This window comes from Mercenaria mercenaria, chromosome 3 (assembly GCF_021730395.1).
Source record: "Mercenaria mercenaria strain notata chromosome 3, MADL_Memer_1, whole genome shotgun sequence".
Classification (NCBI taxonomy): Eukaryota; Metazoa; Mollusca; class Bivalvia; order Venerida; family Veneridae; genus Mercenaria; species Mercenaria mercenaria.
Genome location: NC_069363.1, coordinates 36,653,625 through 36,674,850, shown reverse-complemented (window position 1 = coordinate 36,674,850; position 21,226 = coordinate 36,653,625). Strand labels below are relative to the sequence as shown.

Sequence of the window (21,226 nt, the reverse complement as noted above, 5' to 3'; positions counted from 1 at the left end):
TTTTGGTATTTTTCAAAAGAAACTTAAGGTTGAATATTAGTTTACATAATAAAGAACAAGTAAGCCATCAAACACTTTTACAAAATGCATATCAGAGTTATGGTTCTTGGCCTAATAAGTCAACCAATGATGACAAACAAGTGTACAAAGGTTCAAAGCTGTAGCTCCTATGGTTTTTGAGAAAAGGTGGATTAAAAAAAAATTAACCAACACTGATGCCGATGATCAAGTGACAATACCTCGAAGATTTTTTTCAAAAATCAAGACGAGCTAATAAAAGAGATGTGTAAGTGTATCAAAACATAAATAAGTATAAAAGGGACATAATTCATTGAAAATTTCTGCAAAAGTAATGCACCCTGACATTGTGTCATATCATGTGGCCAATAATGTGGAGCACCTATTTGAAGTTTGAATCAAATAAGTGAAATAGAGCAGAAGTGCAACACAACTTAAACCTGAAATTCTAGTAAAAAAGGGGCATAACTCAATAGCATATTGGTGCCATCATGATGAAAATTGTGTCATATGATGTGGGTGACCATGTGGAACAATCGTTTTAAGTTTGAACACAATCCATTTAGTAACAAGAGATATAATGAAAAAGCATCAAAATTAAACTGAAATGAAGTAAAAACGGGACATAAGTCACCAAATATTTGTGCCGGAATGATTATGGAACTTGTGTCATATGATGAAGACGATGATGTGGAAGAACTATTTTAAATTTGAATCATACTCATTAAGTAATAACAAAGATAAAAGTGAAAGTGCACCAACATTAACCTGAAGTTCTAAGTAAAAAGGTAGCATAATTCATGAAATATTAGTGCAAGTCTTATGGCCCTTGTGTCATATGATGTGGGTAACATGTGCTACAACTATTTTAAACTTGAATCAAATTTGTTTGGTAATAACAGACATAGAGTGAAAGTTCATCAAAACTTTAACCTGAAATTATATGTAAAAAGGGGGCATAATTCATGAAATATTGGTGCCAGAGTTATGACTCTTGTGTCATATGATGTGGGTGATGATGTTGAACAACTGCTTTAAGTTGAATCGAATACCTTCTCTAATAACAGATATATAGTGAAAATGCATCAAAATTATCCTAAAAATCTAAGTAAAAAGGGGGCATAATTCATTAAAAATTGGTGCCAGACATATGGACCTTGTGTCATATGATGTGGGTGATGATGTGGAACAACCATTTTAACTTTGAATCATATCCATTTGGTAATAACTGAGATAGAGTGGAAGTGCACCAAAAGTTTAACCTGAAATTCTAAGAAATAGGTGGATAATTCTGTTTTCATAAAATACTGGTGCAAGAGTTATGACCTTTGTGTAATATGATGTGGGTGGTGATGTGCTACAACTATATTAAGTTTGAATCAAATCCGTTGGTTATAACAGACATAGACTGACAGTTCATCAAAACTTTAACCTGACATTTCATGTAAAAAGGGCAAATAATTCATGAAATATTGGTGCCAGGGTAATAACCCTTGTGTCATATGATGTGGGTGATGATGCTGAACAATTGTTTAATTTTGAATCAAATCCCTCCTATGATAACAGAAATATAGTGAAAATGCATCAAAATTATCCAAAAATTCTAAGTAAAAAGGGGGCATAATTCATGAAAAACTGTTGCAAGGGTTATCGACCTTGTGTCATATGATGTGAGTGATGCTGTGGAACAACTATTTTAAGTTTGAATCAAATCCATTTGGTAACAACTTAGATAGAGTGAAAGTGCACCAAAACTTTAACCTGACATTATAAGTAAAAAGGGGGGATAATTCATAAAATATTGGTGCGAGAGTTATGGCCCTTGTGCCAAATGATGTGGGTGATGATGAGGAATAAGTGTTTTAAGTTTGAAGCAAATTCATCAAATAATTACAGAGATAAAGAGAAAAACTTTAACCAAGGTGTAGACGCAGGACACCGACGCCAGAACTCCATATACCTAGTATAGTTGAGCTAAAAACTATTGTTTTACGTTTCTGTTTAGAGTTAAGTTCAACATAACATTTGTGTTGTTTGCTGTCAGGCTATACAGACACTTAAGAAGGAAATAGGTAGAAAAACAAGAGGGCCAAGAGCCATGGGTTGCTCATATTTCAGAAACAACATATTCTGACACAATTTTTCATTTAAACAATTGACCAAAGAGCAAAAATCTTGAGTGTAAACAAGCATTTTCTTTGATTTGACCTAGTGACCTAGTTTTTGACCCCAGATGACCCATATTCGAACTTGATCTAGATTTCATCAAGGCTATCATTCCGACCAAATTTTATGAATATCCAGTGTGAAACGCAGCCCCTATTGCATACACAAGGTTTTTCTTTAATTTGACTGGGTGACCTAGTTTTTTACACCAGATGACCCACATTAAAACTTGGCCTAGATTTCATCCAGACAAACATTGTGAGCAAATTTTATGAAGATTCGGTGTAAAATGCAGTCCCTATTGCATACACAAGCTTTTTCTTTGATTTGACCTAGTGACCTAGTTTTTGACCCAAGATGACCTCGAACTTGACCTAGATGTCATCAAGGCTATCATTCCGACAAAATTTCATGAAGATCAGTTGAAAAATACAGCCTCTATTGCATACACAAGTTTTCTCTTTGATTTGAACTAGTGACCTAGTTTTTGACCCCAGATGATCCATATTCGACCTTGGCCTAGATTTCATCAAGGCTATCATTCTGACAAAATTTCATGAAGATCAATTGAAAACTAGAGTTGCTTTTGAGAAAAGCGCATGTCTCCCACAACTGCCTAATCATCTAAATAGCAAGTCAGTCTTTATATATTGTTTACTAACTACAAATATACCCTTAAGAGGAAAAAGGCCGATTTTGGGTAATTCAAGGGCCATAATTCTGGAGTGCCTCAGGCGATTTGGCTAGTTAATGAACCTGGTCAAGGAGTTATGGTAAAAAACATTTGGTTTAGGTTTGGTGAAGATCGGGTGAGAAATGTTGGACTTATAGCGCAGACGAGAATAAAAAGGCCGATTTTCGGTAATTCAAGGGCCATAATTCCAAAGTACCTGGGTCGATTTGGCTAGTTATCGAACTTGGCCGCGGACCTATGGTCAAACACATTTTGTTAAAGTTTGGTGATGATCGGATGAGAAATGTTCGACTTAGAGCACGGACAAGAGTAAAAAGGCCGATTTTCGGTAATTCAAGGGCCATAACTCCAAAGTGCCTGGACCGATTTGGCTCATTATCGAACTTGCCCTGCTAGAGCGCATGCACATTCATCAAGTCAAAAGGACTCCTATAGACTGCATGCGCATTCCTGGAGCCAAAAGGACCCCTGTACTACTCATGCCAAAAGGACCCCTATACTACTCACGAGTAGTATAAGGGTCCTTTTGGCTCCAGGAATGCGCCTAAAATCTGAGCATTTTTCGGTAATTCAAGGGCCATAATACCAAAGTGCCTAGGCCGATTTGACTAGTTATCGAACTTGGCTGAGCACTTATTGGCAGACACATTTTGTTGAAGTTTGGTGAAGATTGGATGAGAAATGTTCGACTTAAAGTGCGGACAAGCTTTGTGACAGACACACTGACAGACACACACAGACTGGAGTAAATCAATATGTGTCCCACACCACTGTGTGGTGGGAGACATAAATACAGCCTCTATCATATACATAAGGTTTGTCTTTGATTTGACCTAGTGACCTAATTTTTAAACTTGACCTAGATTTTATCAAGGCAGCCATTCTGACTAAATTTTATGACACTCCAGTGTAAAATGCAGCCTCTATTGCATACACAAGGTTTTTCCTTGATTTGAAAGGTGACCTAGTTTTTGACCCCAGATGAACCATTTTCGAACTTGACCTAGATGTCATCAAGGCTATCATTCCGACAAAATTTCATGAAGATCAGTTGAAAAATACAGCCTCTATTGCATACACAAGTTTTCTCTTTGATCTGAACTAGTGACCTAGTTTTTGACCCCAGATGACCCATATTCGACCTTGGCCTAGATTTCATCAAGGCTATCATTCCGACCAAATCTTATGAATATCCAGTGTGAAACGCAGCCACAAGGTTTTTCTTTAATTTGACTGGGTGACCTAGTTTTTGACACCAGATGACCCACATTTAAACTTGACCTAGATTTCATCCAGACAAACATTGTGAGCAAATTTTATGAAGATTCGGTGTAAAATGCAGTCCCTATTGCATACACAAGCTTTTTCTTAGATATGACCTAGTGACCTAGTTTTTGACCCAAGATGACCCATATTCAAACTTTACCTAGATTTTATCAAGGCTATCATTCTGACCAAAATTCATGAAGATCAATTGAAAAATACAGCTTCTATCACATACACAAGGTTTTTCTTTGATTTGACCTAGTGACCTACTTTTTGATCCAGACTGATCAAGGTAATCATTCCGACCAAAATTCATGACAATCAATTGAACAAGAGCTGTCCGTAAGACAGCCAAGCTCGACTATTCGAAATATTGTCACAGAAGCAGGAAATTATTACCCAAAATGTTAAATATCAAAAGAGTTTTAAGTTCGAAAGGGGACATAATTTGACCAAAATACATATCAGAGTTATGGGACTTGATGCTATCAACAAGTTTTATAACCACGAAGAAACAAGTTTCAATTCAATATCTGCATTAGTTTTGGGGATAGTAACTTGCATGTAAAACTTTAACCAGAATTTTCTAAGTCCAAAAGGGAGCATAATTTGCTCAAAATACATGTTAAGAGTTATGGAACTTGACCCAGTGAGGTTGGTAATTGACCTAGAAAAAGAATAAATAAGTTTCAAAGCTATATGCCTTTTGGTAATAGCTGTATGTACTTGCACGCAAAACTTTAACCAGGATTTTCTAAGTCCAAAAGGGGGCATAATTTGCCCAAAATAAATGTCAGAGTTATGGGACTTGCTGCTATCAACTAGTTTTATAACCCCGAAGACACACGTGAAGTTTCAGTTTAATATCTGTAGTAGTTTTGGAGATAGTTACTTGCATGTAAAACTTTAACCAGGATTTTCTAAGTCCAAAAGGGGGCATAATTTGGCCAAAATAAATGTCAGAGTTATGGGACTTGACCCAGTGAGGTAGGTAATTGATCTAGAAAGAGAAAAAATAAGTTTCAAATCTATATGCCTTTTAGTAATAGCTGTATGTACTTGCACGCAAAACTTCAACCAGAATTTTTTAAGTCCAAAAGGGGGCATAATTTGGCCAAAATACATGTCAGAGTTATGGGACTTGACCCAGTGAGGTAGGTAATTGATCTAGCAAAAGAAAAAATAAGTTTCAAATTTATATGCCTTTTAGTAATAGCTGTACGACTTGCACGCAAAACTTTAACCAGAATTTTCCAAAAGGGGGCATAATTTGGTCAAAATGAAGGTCAGAGTTATGGGACTTGGTGCTATCAACTAGTTTTATAACCCCGAAGACACGTGAAGTTTCAATTTAATATCTGCATTAGTTTTGGAGATAGTAACTTGCATGTTAAACTTTAACCAGAATTTTCTAAGTCCAAAAGGGGGCATAATTTGCTCAAAATACATGTTAGAGTTATGGAACTTGACCCAGTGAGGTTGGTAATTGACCTAGAAAATTAATAAATAAGTTTCAAAGCTATATGCCTTTAAATGATAGCTGTATGTACTTGCATGCAAAAACTTAACCAAGGTGTGACACCAACGCCGACGCCAGGGTGAGTAGAATAGCTAGACTATTCTTTGAATAGTCGAGCTAAAAATACAGCCTCTATCACATACACAAGGTTTTTCTTTGATTTGACCTAGTGACCTAGTTTTTGACCCCAGATGACCCATTTTCGAACTCGTCCTAGATTTCATCAAGGCTATCATTTTGACAAAATTTCATGAAGATTAGTTGAAAAATATAGCCTCTATCGCATACACAAGGTAAATGTTGACAGACAGACGCCGGACATCGAACGATCACAAAAACTCACTTGAGAATTGCTCAGGTAAGCTAAAAAGGAGGTCATATAATGTCGGATTCACGAAGTTCTGTTGTTGTTTTTTTCTTTTTTTGCTCTAGAGCTAGTTATTTTCCTTACTTTCATTGCAATATTTTGCTTTAATCACAAGACAGACCTATGTTTGTCATTCAGGTAGAATTTTCATCATGAATAATTGCATTACAGACTTTGTCATTGAAACTGAGGTCACACACCACCACTACAAATTGGGGTCTCACTTTTGAGCAGATTTTAGTGTTTGTTGATTAAAAATATTTTCCTTTACTTTTTTTCAACTCTGACAACATTCTTCAAGCAAATTAAGTTAGAGATTTAAAATGGGTCCAGGTATGTGCTGCAGCCATTGGACTTTTCTCAGTTTTATACAGAATAAAGAAGACTAGTTATTTAGTGTGTTTATCCCACAACATGTCATTTTTACCGTGTCTATACAGGTAAAGTCAATGTCCAAGTAACAGTACATGAGGAAAGAAGCTTCCCCCCACTACCTTGTATTACCAATAAGCGTCCAGTTGGTACCGATAAGTTTCTCTAGCAAAATGTTTTCTAAGTAACAAAAAGGCATCAAAAACAACAGAATGGACTTATCTTTTTTACTGCCAATGACAAATTTCCACAGAATTTCATTATTAATCTGTAATGCTTCTGATGCAAATATATTCTATGTACGAACAATCCACAGACGTAAACAGGTCTATGACTTCAACCTATGACTTACTGGTGCCCCCCCACCCCCCCCCCCCCTCAAAAAAAATAAAATAATAGGGGTCATCTACTTACCAAAGGAGTCTGATGGCTTTAGGCCGAAGCATTTCTGAACCATTTTGAGTTTCAAGGTCACAGTGACCTGACCTATTGACACCCCATATAATAGGGGTCATCTACATCTACTGACCACATCTTTTGAGATTTGACTATTGTGAGACTAAGAATTCTTTAGTTATTGATAGGAAACCAAATGGTCTACTGACAGATAATGAGCAAACCAATATACCCAATCTTCTTTGAAGGGGATAATAAAAAGAGCATTTTTGAAATAAATTTGCCTATGAACATATGACACCATAACAACCAAGACTATATATATATATATATATAAACACATTTATTACCATATCAGCTAATACTGTGTAAGATATTTCATGTAAATGGACAAACGTCATGGCACACACAGCAGTTATAATGTAATCAAATAAAACCCGATTAAATAATAAAAATTAATACTATTGTGTTGGCAAGTAATAAGAGAAAATCTTACTATATTTTGAACATTAAATTGGAATGGGTAAAAGCATGCCCGGAAATCTCCAGAATCATAACCAGTCGGTTATGTATGGAAATACTTCTATTGTGATTTCTGGTTATGATGGATCTAGTACAAAATAAATCTGTGACACAGGTAATTAAATCTTACGTATTTTTCTAATATAACAGACTAGTTATGATTCTGGAGATTATCGAGCGTGAATAGGCAACAACCTGAACAATCCATTACAAAAAAAAACAAGCAAATTCGATGAATTGGTATCCCCCGCCGAAAGGGTGTGACCAAGGCAAGGTGGTGACCTGTTGTGGGTAACACAACTTCACATGTTTATAATAAATGTTCATGGAAAAGAATGAAAGAAGTTTAATGAAATTCTACCAATCGATTGGTTTGTTATGTACAAATCTGGAGATTGTTAAACAATTAAAGGGCAATAACTCTAAGGAAAATTGACCAACTAAAAAAACAAGAGCTGTCCGTAAGACAGCTTGCTCGACTTTTCTCAGTGCTTGACTCTGAATTAGAGCTTTGCCAGTAAAAAAAATCCAAGTTAAAAAGGGACATAACTCTGTCAAAATTCAAACCAGAGTTATGGGAATTGTGTCTCCTGGTGTAGACTTTGATAGTAAATAACTATTTTGAGTTTCAAGTCAAAAGCTTTAATAGTAACAGAGATATTTGACTTTATCAAAAATTTTAACCAACGGCGACGCCGACGCCGGGGCAAGTACAATAGCTCTACTTTTTCTTCAAAAATTGACCAACTAAAAAAAACAAGAGCTGTCCATAAGACAGCGCCCTCGACTTTTCTCAGTGCTTGACTCTGAATTAGAGCTTTGCCAGTAAAAAAAAATCCAAGTTAAAAAGGGGCATCATTCTGTCAAAATTCAAACAGAGTTATGGGGATTGTTTTTCCTGGTGTAGACTTTGATAGTAAATAACTATTTTAAGTTTCAAGTCAACAGCTTTGATAGTAACAGAGATATTTGACTTTATCAAAAACTTTAACCAACGGCGACGCCGACGCCGGGGCAAGTACAATAGCTCTACTTTTTCTTCGAAAAGTCGAGCTAAAAATGACAGGCATCATTGAAGTATTTATCATATTTATTTCAAGTTTTCATGTAAATCTACCAGCTTGTTACTGAGAAATAGCTGCAGCTGGATTTTTCATTAAATCAAGGGCAATAACTCTAAGGGAAATTGACCATGCAAAAAAAAACTTGACAGGCATCATCGCAGTATGTTGGTGCATGTTTATTTCAAGTTTCATGAAATTCTACCTGCTAGTTACTGAGAAATGGCTGCAGACGGACATTTTTGGGCATTTTTCATTGAATCAAGGGCAATAACTCTAAGAGAAATTGACCAATCCAAAAAAAATCTTGACGGCCATCATCGCAGTATGTTGGTTCATGTTTATTTCAAGTTTCATGAAATTCTACCTGCTAGTTACTGAGAAATGGCTGCGGACGGACGTGACGGACGGACAACGCCATTTCAATACCCCCCTCCCGATTTCATCGGCAGGGGATAACAATGAAGAGTTCAGTCTCTGAGCATAGTTTTGGCTTTATAAATATAATAAATACAGTTTTAAAATAAAGTGAAGTAAACACAAGTGGAAATGTATAATATAAAATAATATATAATTAACGAGGTTTGCATCTTTGAGGTAAAATAGATAATTAGTTTAAGTGATGTTAGTTAATTTAAAACCCTCTTAAAACATAATAATTTTTGAAGAAATTCTGTACTTTTTGCTATGATAATGTAAGATATAGCCTATCTACAGCATGACTGAAAGCTCATTTAAGTTATCTATACACCTAACTGGATTATTTATCATTACTGGTTCAAATACATACATTACAAACTTTTCACCTGATTAAAAATGAGCACATATCTGCAGGTAAATCATGTTTATGTAAAAGCAAAAAAGGAAAATAAATCTAAAATGCAAAGTTCTGCTAACACAATAATTATAATCTGTCAAGCATAAATGAAACACACATCTTCATTTAACAGCACGATCTTGCTGAAAAAACACTTGTTTAAACAAACAAGAGGGCCATGATGGCCCTATATCGCTCTCAGGAGTTTAATTGCTTTCTTGAAAAAAATTCTTTGCTAAAGCTAAACAAATAACCCAATGGGGTGGGGGTCAATCTGACCCCGGAGGTCATGATTTGAACAAATTTTGTAGAAGTCTACTAGGCAATGCTAAATGTCAAATATCTAAGATCTAAGCCTTCTGGTTTATTTTTAGAAAATTTTTGAAGATTTTCCTATGTAAAATCAAGTGACCCCTGGGGTGGGGTCAATTTTAACCCCGGGGTCATGATTTGAACAAATTTTGTAGAGGTCCACTAGGCAATGCTACATATGAAATATCTAAGCTCTAGGCCATCTGGTTTATTTTGAAGATTTTTCTATGTACAATCAAGTAATCCCATGGGGTGGGGTCAATTTGACCCCAGGGGTCATGATTTGAAAATTTTTTGTAGAAGTCTACCAGGCAATGCTACATGTCAAATATCTAAGATCTAGGCCTTCTGGTTTATTTTTAGAAAATTTTTGAAGATTTTCCTATGTAAAATCAAGTGACCCCTGGGGTGGGGTCAATTTTGACCCCGGGGGTCATGATTTGAACAAATTTTGTAGAGGCCCACTAGGCAATGCGACATGTCAAATATCTAAGCTCTAGGCCTTCTGGTTTATTTTTAGAAATTTTTTGAAGATTTTCCTATGTAAAATCAAGTGACCCCTGGGGCGAGGTCAATTTTGACCCCGTGGTCATGATTTGAACAATTTTAGTAGAGGTCCACTAAGCAATGCTACATGTCAAATATCTAAGCTCTAGGGCTTCTTGTTTTTGAGAAGAAGATTTTTTAAGATTTTCCTATGTAAAATCAAGTGACCCCTAGGGCGGGGTCAATTTTGACCCTGGGGGTCATGATTTGAAAAAACTTGGTAGAGGTCCACTAGGCAATGCTTCGCACCAAATATCTAAGCTCTAGGGCTTCTGGTTTTTGAGAAGAAGATTTTTAAAGTTTTTCCTTTTGGTTGCCATGGCAACCAGGATTGTGTATCGAATTCAATTCTTTCAACAATTTTTAAAGAAGACCATCCAAGGAACAACCCTGTGAAGTTTCATCAAAATTGGCCTTTTGGTTTAGGAGGAGATGTTGTTTAAAGGAAAGTGTGGATGGACGGACAGACGCCGGACGGACGCCGGACGGTGAGCGATCACAATACCTCACCCTGAGCACTTTGTGCTCCGGTGGGCTAATAAAAACATATGAAACACCTACTGACCTGAATACATGAAATATCAGGAATACACTGATGGTAAATCTAACAGAAAGTAAATAGTAAAACAAGAGGACCATGATGGTCCTGAATCGCTCACCTATCCCCACATGACCCAGTGTTCAACTGAGTATGACGTCGTTATTTCTATTATTTGACATAGTGACCTAGTTTTTGAGCACAAGTGACCTAGATATCATCAAGATAAAAAATTCTGACCAATTTTCATGAAGATCCATTGAAAAATATGGCCTCTAGAGAGGTTACAAGGTTTTTCTATTATTTGACCTAATGACCTAGTTTTTGGAGGCACGTGACCCACTTTTAAATTTGACCTAGATATCATCAAGCTGAACATTCTCACCAATTTTCATGAAGATCTCGTGAAAAATATGGCCTCTAGAGAGGTCACAAGGTTTTTCTATTTTTTCGACCTACTGACCTAGTTTTTGACCGCACATGACCCAGTTATGAACCTGACCTAGATATCATCAAGCTGAACATTCTCACCAGTTTTCATGAAGATCCATTGAGAAATATGGCCTCTAGAGAGGTCACAAGGTTTTTCTATTTTCAGACCTACTGACCTAGTTTTTGAACCCACGTGACCCAGTTTCGAACCTGACCTAGATATCATCAAGGTGAACATTCTGACCAATATTCATGAAGATCTCATGAAAAATATGGCCTCTAGAGAGGTCACAAGGTTTTTCTATTTTTAGATCTACTGACCTATTTCTTAACCCCATGTGACCCAGTTTCGAACTTGACCTAGATATCATCAAGGTAAACATTCTGCCCAATTGTCCTGAAGATCCATTGAAAAATATGGCCTCTAGAGAGGTCACAAGGTTTTTCTATTTTTAGACCTACTGACCTAGTTTTTGACCGCACATGACCCAGTTTCGAACTTGACCTAGATATCATCAAGCTGAACATTCTGACCAATTTTCATGAAGATCCATTGAGAAATATGGCCTCTAGAGAGGTCACAAGGATTTTCTATTTTTAGACCTACTGACCTAGTTTTTGACCGCACGTGACCCAGTTTTGAACTTGACCTAGATATCATCAAGCTGAACATTCTGACCAATTTTCATGAAGATCCATTGAGAAATATGGCCTCTAGAGAGGTCACAAGGTTTTTCTATTTTTAGACCTAATGACCTAGTTTTTGACGGCACGTGACCCAGTTTCGAAATTGACCTAGATATCATCAAGGTGAACATTCTGACCAATATTCATGAAGATCTCATGAAAAATATGGCCTCTAGAGAGGTCACAAGGTTTTTCTATTTTTAGACCTAGTTTTTGAACCCACGTGACCCAGTTTCGAACTTGACCTAGATATCATCAAGGTGAACATTCTGACCAATTTTCATGAAGATCTTGTGAAATATATGGCCTCTAGAGAGGTCACAAGGTTTTTCTATTTTTAGACCTACTGACCTAGTTTTTGATGGCACATGACCCAGTTTCGAACTTGACCTAGATATCATCAAGGTGAACATTCTGACCAACTTTCATAAAGATCCCATGAAAAATGTGACCTCTAGAGTGGTCACAAGCAAAAGTTTAAGGACGGACGGACGGACGCACGCACGCACGCACGCACGGACGACGGACGCCGCGCGATCACAAAAGCTCACCTTGTCACTTTGTGACAGGTGAGCTAATAAAAACCATATAGGACTATATAAAACTAATTAACCAAAAACAAGAAAAAAGTAATCTTAATTGGTTAAAACAAAGTCACTAATATTAACAAGTAGATCTATATTCAATCATTCTCATCCATCAGAGGTTTGTCAAAATCCCGAGTACTATACTCTCAGAATAAATGAGATTCAATGATGATTCATTATGAGAATTAACTTAAGAGCTACTTAAAAAATAAATTGTGATACACACAGTCAGGATTAATAATCTGTTAAGAAATAAACATCACTACTGTTCACTGAAATATTTCATGTCCTTCAAGCTAATAAATTTCAAAAACTAAAACATGAGATAATATGCAATAACTGAAATTGATACATCTGATAAGAAATTGTCAAGCTGTAATAATCTCATAGTGGACTCACTGTATCAGTAAAAAATATTCTAACATTAAATAATGAGGTATATAATGTTGTTAATACACTGCATTAAGATTCTGATTCAACAAAAACACTAACTCTAAAATGCTTGTCTCTGTTAAAACGCTTATGCTAGAATGACGTCACATTAACATGCCGTGACGTCAGTTTTTGCTGCGACCAAGAAAGAGCGCTACTGTATTTTATCTACTATTTTAGATTAAGGGCATATTAGAATCGAAATAATTTATAGCAAAACCGTGTTTTAACACTATTTATACACACGGGCAGTAATATGTCGTACAAATAATTTCACTCGGGCTGCTTCCTTGTGAAATTATTACGCCCGACATACTTATTTATTTTATTTATTTTGTTTGATTTAACGTCGCACCGACACATCATAGGTCATATGGCGACTTTCCAGCTTTAATGGTGGAGGAAGACCCTCCGTGCATTATTTCATCACGAGCGGGCACCTGGGTAGAACCACCAACCTTCCGTAAGCCAGCTGGATGGCTTCCTCACATGAAGAATTCAACGCCCCGAGTGAGGCTCGAACCCACGTCGGTGAGGGGCAAGTGATCTGAAGACAGCGACCTTAACCACTCGGCCACGGAGGCCCATACGCTCAACGTATAACCGCCCATCGTGCAAAAATAGTGTTAAAACACTCTTTTGTTATAAATTTTTTCTTAAATAATGCCTGGTCAGTTATGTACTCTCTGTATCTGTTTTAACTAACAGTGGTGAACTGTTAAAAATACAAAACTGATAAAAGAAATCATCTAAAACATGCTTAACAATCAGCTGCATTATTTAGGTATTTTAAAAAGTGGAATACCCAAACTTTTCTCACTAAAAATTATAACCACAACAACAATGCATATGAAACAAATTACAAGGTAGCTAACACTTAAAACATCAAAACTTCTGTATTGTGAAAAAACATATCCTTCACATTTCCATGCATGTGAAGATTACCTACAGTTTGTTGATATGAAGCTAAACCCAACACAAAAAATGCATGCGAAGACCAGTAAAAATGCCAACAGATTCAGGTGTATGCTCACTGGCACAAAAGTAAAATACTGAAGGATCCGTCAGCTTGGCACTGTGGCCGGTCTTAACCCAAATAATCACCTGTAACATATGTTGGCTGATGGACATACATACAGACAGAAAGATGGACATAATGATATGATCATGGATGTCTGCTTCACCTAAACACCCTCAAAATATAATATATTTTAAGACACTAGCACAATAACCTTTGGATTCCAAGAAAATAAATGATACAGTGATTAACTATATGTAGCACATCAGTTTACATGCAAATCTTGCAATGTTTTAAAAATATCAAATGGGAAAAAGCCACTTATCAGGCAACCTTTTCAATCTGTTTTTATTACATGAGGTTGTTTAAACCAACGTTATCATATTAGTGAGTAGGTTATAGAAAAAAGATGTTTCCTTTTGTGAAGAAAGCACCAAACTTTGTAACTATTTTGAAATATGCTGAATCCAAAAAACGGAGGAGACACGCAGTTCACTAACCTTAATTAGCTTAAAATGAGGCCCCAAAAAGGGACCTATTTTTTATTTATTTTAAACATATATTTTTGAAAGCAATGTCCAAAAGGTTAAATTATAACCTAAATAAGTAACTGTTATTGACATAATATTTATTTAGTTACATATTATACACATTTAATATATATGACACTGACAAATGCTATAGATGAGGCCCTAAAAGGGGGGAAATTGTTTAAAAATTTCATTTACAGGATGACTTTATTTTTAAGTGTGAATATTATTTTACTCAGGTAAACAAAACTAATTTTAGTATTAAATTATATCAAAATATTATTTAAACATTCTTTACATTTTGAGTTTCATTAAGGGTATTTTATAAAACAAGTTCACATATACGTACATATTGTAATTCATATAATTGATTTTACAGTACTTATACTGTACATGGGGTACCGTCACTTTGATTTCCCTATTAACCATTCAAAAGAGCAGCTAAAGAAGAGGTTATTTTGTGTTTTTCTTTTAATTAATTCAATATCTAATTTAAATTCATGTAAAATGTATTATACAGAACATAACTTATATGTTTTTCAAGACAATTAATGACTTCAAGCTAAAGCATACGATCATCCTAATTCTTTCTTTACAACAAAAGAAAACAGAATATGAACTAAATGTATTGTTGAATTTATAATTGCTAATTTATACTATATTCAATGATACTAATTTATTTGAATTAGATTAAGATTTCAAGTTTTAGAATCAGTCTAAATTCCGCTTTCTTGAAAATAGCACTGGTATTGTATGATAGATTAACCTTTGTACGGTTTGAACCAACGATTTTTCTATTGATCTGACAACACCTTTACCACTAGACGGTCTCTCTCACTGAATCTCTCTACAGAGCTTATAACTATAAACATTTCTAAAGTGCAGTGATTTACTGCCCAAGAATGCAAATAGTTACATATAAAAAATTGTTTAAGATGAAAATATGATACAGAAATAAAGAAAGTCATACCAAATAGAGTTAGATGCAAATTTTTGAAGTTCAAGATTAATCAATTAGTTTATAAACAATGTCTCCTTAAAATATACTGAGCTACAGTTATCTTGCATATTAAGCCTTCTGACAAATAACGAAATAGTGTATTTTCTGTCTTAGGTTCCAAATTGGCCTATATAATGTTATCATGTATCTGATAAAGAAATGATCATTCAGAACATTGTACTTGTGGGTCAAGAGTTGGGTATACTCTGCATCTCGGTATAGCCGATGGAGCTCATTCAGCACGGGTAAACTGGCTATTACAGGCCGTCCTAGTTATAATCATAGCTGATATGTGCTCTTTGTCCAATACAGTGTTGGGAATACCTCTCAGTAGCGCAATTATAAGTCCAAGAATAATTACCTGTTAAGGGTAATGTCCAAAGCGTTTTTTGTGAACTTACAAAAGTTGAAAGAAAAGTAACAATCAAGTTAACCTACACAAACAACTTTTAATTTTAGGCGTAACAAATCTTTCAGTATTTAACTAAAACTGCAATAGATTTGCCAGTATTTCACTCTCTAGCACACATGTCTTCAAAATGTCTAAGTACACAGGATTGGCTTGATACATTTTTATCTGCCTTTGTATGTATTCTTGTAGTTACGTTTATGAGTTTCCTCCAACTTATAGCAGCTAATTATGAAGCGTATCACATAATTAAAGCCAAGCACCAATTCTCTTGACCATTTTCAGTTGACAGGACTAGCAACGTCAATGTATACTATAAATTCCTGTTTACAACCTGCTTGATACAATGTTTTTTGCTACATACATGAACATCTCTCAGGGGGTTGCTTTCAATACATCTAATTGCTTAAGTAAATATATTCTCTGGCTTCATTTTTATATTTCTTTGCATGATAAAACAACTTATCCTTCCAGTTGTCATGTGCGCTTCTTGAATCTTTTAACATGGCATAACCGTAAGTAAAGATACCCTATGCCTTGCAAACGTATTGAGACAGTATCACAACCAGATAATGCATCATAGAGAATGTTAGCTTTAAGCGTACGTTCTTTGATGTGTCTTTTCTTGTTAGATTTTTATCCTTGTTTTTATGCAAAAAAAGACTGCTTACTACGGAATTACTCAGCATGTACCAGAACTGTTTGGAACGGTCAAATGAAGCTACAAGTAACAACTAGCAAACAAACTGTTTTACTATAGAAAATAACAGTGTGTATCAGTGTCGGTTGCTCGTAACTTTATCCCTTTGTGGTTTTGTTTTTATGCATCTGCGGCAAACAAATGGTACCATGTCGCATACCAGTTAGTGCACCACATGTTGTGACTTCAAACTTTTGGAACAATACATGGTCATATTATAAACAAAGGTATCAAGCTGTAAGACAGTAAATGGTGCCAGATAAAATTCTAGTTCCTAAATGAAATAGATAGCATGAAAACATCTAAGCTTCACATTTCTAACATTTATATATGAAGCCATGTTTGGGGAGAGACATTATGGTATGAACATACTAAATAGCTGGCCTTCTTTATTCTAGATAAAATTGACAAATTCAAATGGCTACAGCACAGAGCAGGACCCGTTTTAAATGTATGTAGCTTAGTGTTTTACATTTTCTTAAAGAATATTGCCAGTGCTGAAAAAAAAATATCAAAAGAATTTTGGGGGTCATGTACTTCAGTCAAACAAACCAACTACAATATCAACTAACAAGAGCACCGCCTTGCGGGTGCTGACGCTCATCTGATTTTTTTTGTATAATAGAAATATTGTCCTACCCATGATTTTCTAAGTCTAAAAAGGGGGATCATTCTTGCAAAAAGCAGTATAGAGTTATGTTTCTTGATGTACAGTGTCCACTTATGATTGTGAAAAACTGTTGCAAGTTTTAAAGCAATAGCTTTGATAGTTTATGAGAAAAGTTGCCTTAAACATAATACTCAACCAAGAAAATGATTTTCTAAGTCCAAAAGGGGCAATAATTATTGCAAAAAGCAGGATGGAGTTATGTTGCTTGCTGTACAGGGTCAGCTTATGATGGTGAACAAGTGTTGCAAGTTTCAAAGCAATAGCTTTGATAGTTTAAGAGAAAAAGTTGACCTAAACATAAAACTTAACCAAGAAATCTGATATTTTTTAAGTCCAAAAGGGGCCATAAATCTTGCAAAAAGCAGGATGGAGTTATGTTTCTTGCTGTACAGGGTCAGCTTATGATGGTGAACAAGTGTTGCAAGTTTTAAAGCAATAGCTTTGATAGTTTAGGATAAAAGCTGACCTAAACATAAAACTTAACCAAGAAAACTGATTTTCTAAGTCCAAAAGGGGCAATAATTCTTGCAAAAAGCAAGATGGAGTTATGTTTCTTGATGTACAGGGTCTGCTTATCATGGTGAACAAGTATTCCAAGTTTCAAAGCAATAGCTTTGATAGTTTAGGAGAAAAGTTGACCTAAACATAAAACTTAACCAAGAAATCTGATATTTTCTAAGTACAAAAGGGGCCATAAATCTTGCAAAAAGCAAGATGGAGTTATGTTTCTTGCTATACAGGGTCAGCTTATGATGGTGAACAAGTCTTCCAAGTTTCAAAGCAATAGCTTTGATAGTTTAGGAGAAAAGCTGACCTAAACATAAAACTTAGCCAGGCAACGCCGACGCAGACGCCGACGCCGACAACCGCTCAAGTGATGACAATAACTCATCATTTTTTTTCAAAAAGTCAGATGAGCTAAAAATGATACCCCAAATTGTATGACCTACATTTCCATAATAAATCTGTCATGCTATCATATTATTGCGAAAATACTTCCTCTATGTCAAGGATAGATCTGTTATGCAAGTTTACAAGTGTACAAGTTATATGATTTCAGCAAAAAAAAACTGTAAACAAGAGTGCAAGAATGTCACAATATACGCCCGTCACAGCAAATTTCTTTACTCTAGCACCTGTATTTGCAAATGGAATTTTAATTTTGTGGTTGTTTAGTAATAACTAAGTGTTTTGTTTTTCTAAGTCCACAAAAAAACTCCTTACCAGGTGGAGATACCTTAAAATACACCTAAAATTGGAAAGTAACATCTATGTTGTACCACAGAAAAGTGGTCTTGGTTTTTCCCTACGGTCAATTATAAAAAAGTTACAATATAAGTTATTTATAGTAACAACTAAGGGAAGTTAATCTTAAAAAAAAAAAAAAAAAAAAAAAAAAAAAATTGTAAGTCCTCACAAAAATCTTTACCAGGTAGAGACTGGTCAAAATACACCTCAAAATTGGATGTAGCATGCATGTTGTACTACAGAAAAGTGGTCTCGATTTTTCCCTACGACTAGTAATGAAAAAGTTACAATATAAGCTATTTATAGTAAACAACAAAGGGAAGTAATTCGAAAGAAGGGAACTGCGCATGACACTTCGTCTCATGATGGTGTATAATTGTGTCAAGTTACATCAAAATCCCTCCATGCATGAAGAAGAAATGCTTCGGACAAAGTCATTCTTGTATCTGACCTTTGGCCTCTAAGTGTGACCTTGACCTTAGACCTAGGGACCTGGTTCTTGCGCATGACACTACGTCTCGTGGTGGTGAACATTTGTGCCAAGTTATATCAAAATCCCTCTATGCATGAGAAGAAATGCTCCGGACAAGGTTTTCATTCTTGTATCCTTTGACCTCTAAGTGTGACCTTGACCTTAGACCTAGAGACCTGGTTCTTGCGCATGACACTCCGCCTCATGGTGGTGAACATTTGTGCCAAGTTATATCAAAATCCCTCTATGCATGAAGAAGAAATGCTCCGGACAAAGTTTTCATTCTTGTATCCTTTGACCTCTAAGTGTGACCTTGACCTTAGACCTAGGGACCTGGTTCTTGCGCATGACACTCCTTCTCATGATGATGAACAATTGTGCCAACTTTCATCAAAATCCCTCTATGCATGAAGAAGATATGGTCCGGACAAAGTCATTCTTGAATTTGACCTTTGACCTCTAAGTGTGACCTTGACCTTAGAACTAGGGACCTGGTTGTTGCGCATGACACTCCGTCTCATGATGGTGAACAACTGTGCCAAGTTTCATCAAAATCCCTTCATGCATGTAGAAGATATGCTCCGGACAAGGTCTGTTGACGCCACCCGCCCGCCCGCCAACCCACCCGCCCGCCCGCCCGCCCGCCAGGGACGTTCCCATAATACGTCCCGTTTTTCAAACGGGCGTATAAAAAGGAAGGAAAAAAGCTCTACAGAGCAAAGAAGGAGGACTCTTTGAATGTGCCATTTTGCAACTACCATGATTTTTTTCCGCGCCAGTTTTCTATTTAGTGTCTGTATACCTTAATTATGACCCTTGCATTGCTTAATAATGTTGAATCTGAATTGACTAGTAAAGACACTTGACTTGTTATGTCATAATTATACTGTTATGTAAAATACAAAAATGATCCATTGAAGGGCCTCTCTTTTTTATATAAATCTTTTGCCCTAATAAATACAGATATGTAGGTGGACCTGAACATGTAAATATTTTTTACTTTTTGATATTTTATACAGAATATCCATGAATTCTGTTTCTTTACTTAAGTTTAGCTCAGTAATATGATATTTTAACGATTGAAATAAATTAATTTGCCCTTAAAATGTGATTTTTAACAATTTCCCTTTAAAGGACCTCATATTATTTTCCTGAGTTATGTATACTGAATGTGAATAAAATGTAATTGAATAAAATTTGTGTCTAGGGTTATAATTGGTTAAGGTATAAATTATCATTTTTGAAATTGTTATACCGGTAGATATATTTAATTGATATAAATAAAAGGTAGTTTCCCTTTGAGGCCTCATGATTTGGTCTATTCAAGCCAACAGATCGTATATGTAGTCCATCTCTGATCCAGTATACTTTATAATATTAAAATATAAACTTTCATGCTTTCTTCATAAGAAACATCTTTTCACACGCAGTTTTGACATTAAACATACAGTAAAATCTGATTACCTCCCTTTTTAGTATGTATCTTGAGAAATAAGAGTATTTTGTAGTAAACTTTGTATATTTGTTAATACCAAACAGTTGTTTGTCTATGCTAGTAATATGTCATTCATGTTTAGATCATATGAAACATTACTTTATAGATAAATTTCAATTGAAAGGAACAAATATTTTTTTCAAGACATTTTTACCTCCCCTTTTTAAATTGATTTAAAAGGAGGTTCCAGGGCAGATATAGCGTGTCTCCTCCTCTTGTAGGATTTGGGATAACTTAAAGTAATTTCATGCCAAATTTGGTGCTTTCTTCACAAAGGGGAACATCTTTGCCATTTTTTGTTCCTTATTTTACTCGCTATATGTTCTAAGCACAAATTAAAGCTCAAATTCTGAAGTCTGCTTTACTGCTTATATGCTCTAGAATTCTTGCTCATGATGCCAACAGCATAAAACCAAATTGTTCCCTCTTTACTGTTGAATACAACATCAGAAGCATATACTGTTAATGCAATATTTATGTGCCACGACTAACTGTCAAAATGAAACATCCATCTAGCATAATGTTACAGGAAAAAACTGTTTTTGGTGTCAAGTATATTTCTCCAGCTAGTATCCTGGACCCCAGGTATAATGTGTATATTTTGCTTTGATTGCTTGATGAAGTTCATCACTATGCTCTGCATCTCTTGTTTCACAGACAACTTTTACCTGAAAGAAAATTTAACAAAACTATTACACAATTTAACAATTTACAACAAAAAAGTAATGCTGACATAGCTTATCAGGACATCAATGTATCAATGATATAGTCAGGTTAATGATATATCCATAGACTTAATACACGACAAGAATGCAATAAGAAAAGAAAATTGAGAGGAAAGTAGCAAAGATTACTGTAAAATAATGCAAGACATTTCCATAATGTTCAAAAGAAGTAAATACAACTAAAATATGTGACTTTTATGTATACTTTTCTTGATATATGTTGTTGA

General features: G+C 35.3%; 1 protein-coding gene across 4 annotated transcripts in view; it reads right to left on the bottom strand.

Annotated features, from left to right (window-relative positions):
* Positions 1–19,432: 19,432 nt before the first annotated feature.
* Positions 19,433–21,226, bottom strand: part of LOC123525071 (L-threonine ammonia-lyase-like) — a 52,782-nt gene continuing 50,988 nt past the window's right edge. For all 4 annotated transcript variants that reach the window (XM_045303788.2, XM_053538203.1, XM_053538202.1 and 1 more), the window contains exon 14: positions 19,433–20,942. In XM_045303788.2, the coding sequence (XP_045159723.2) occupies positions 20,841–20,942 (102 nt within the window). In that variant the 3' untranslated portion in view covers positions 19,433–20,840. The remainder of the gene's footprint in view (positions 20,943–21,226) is intronic.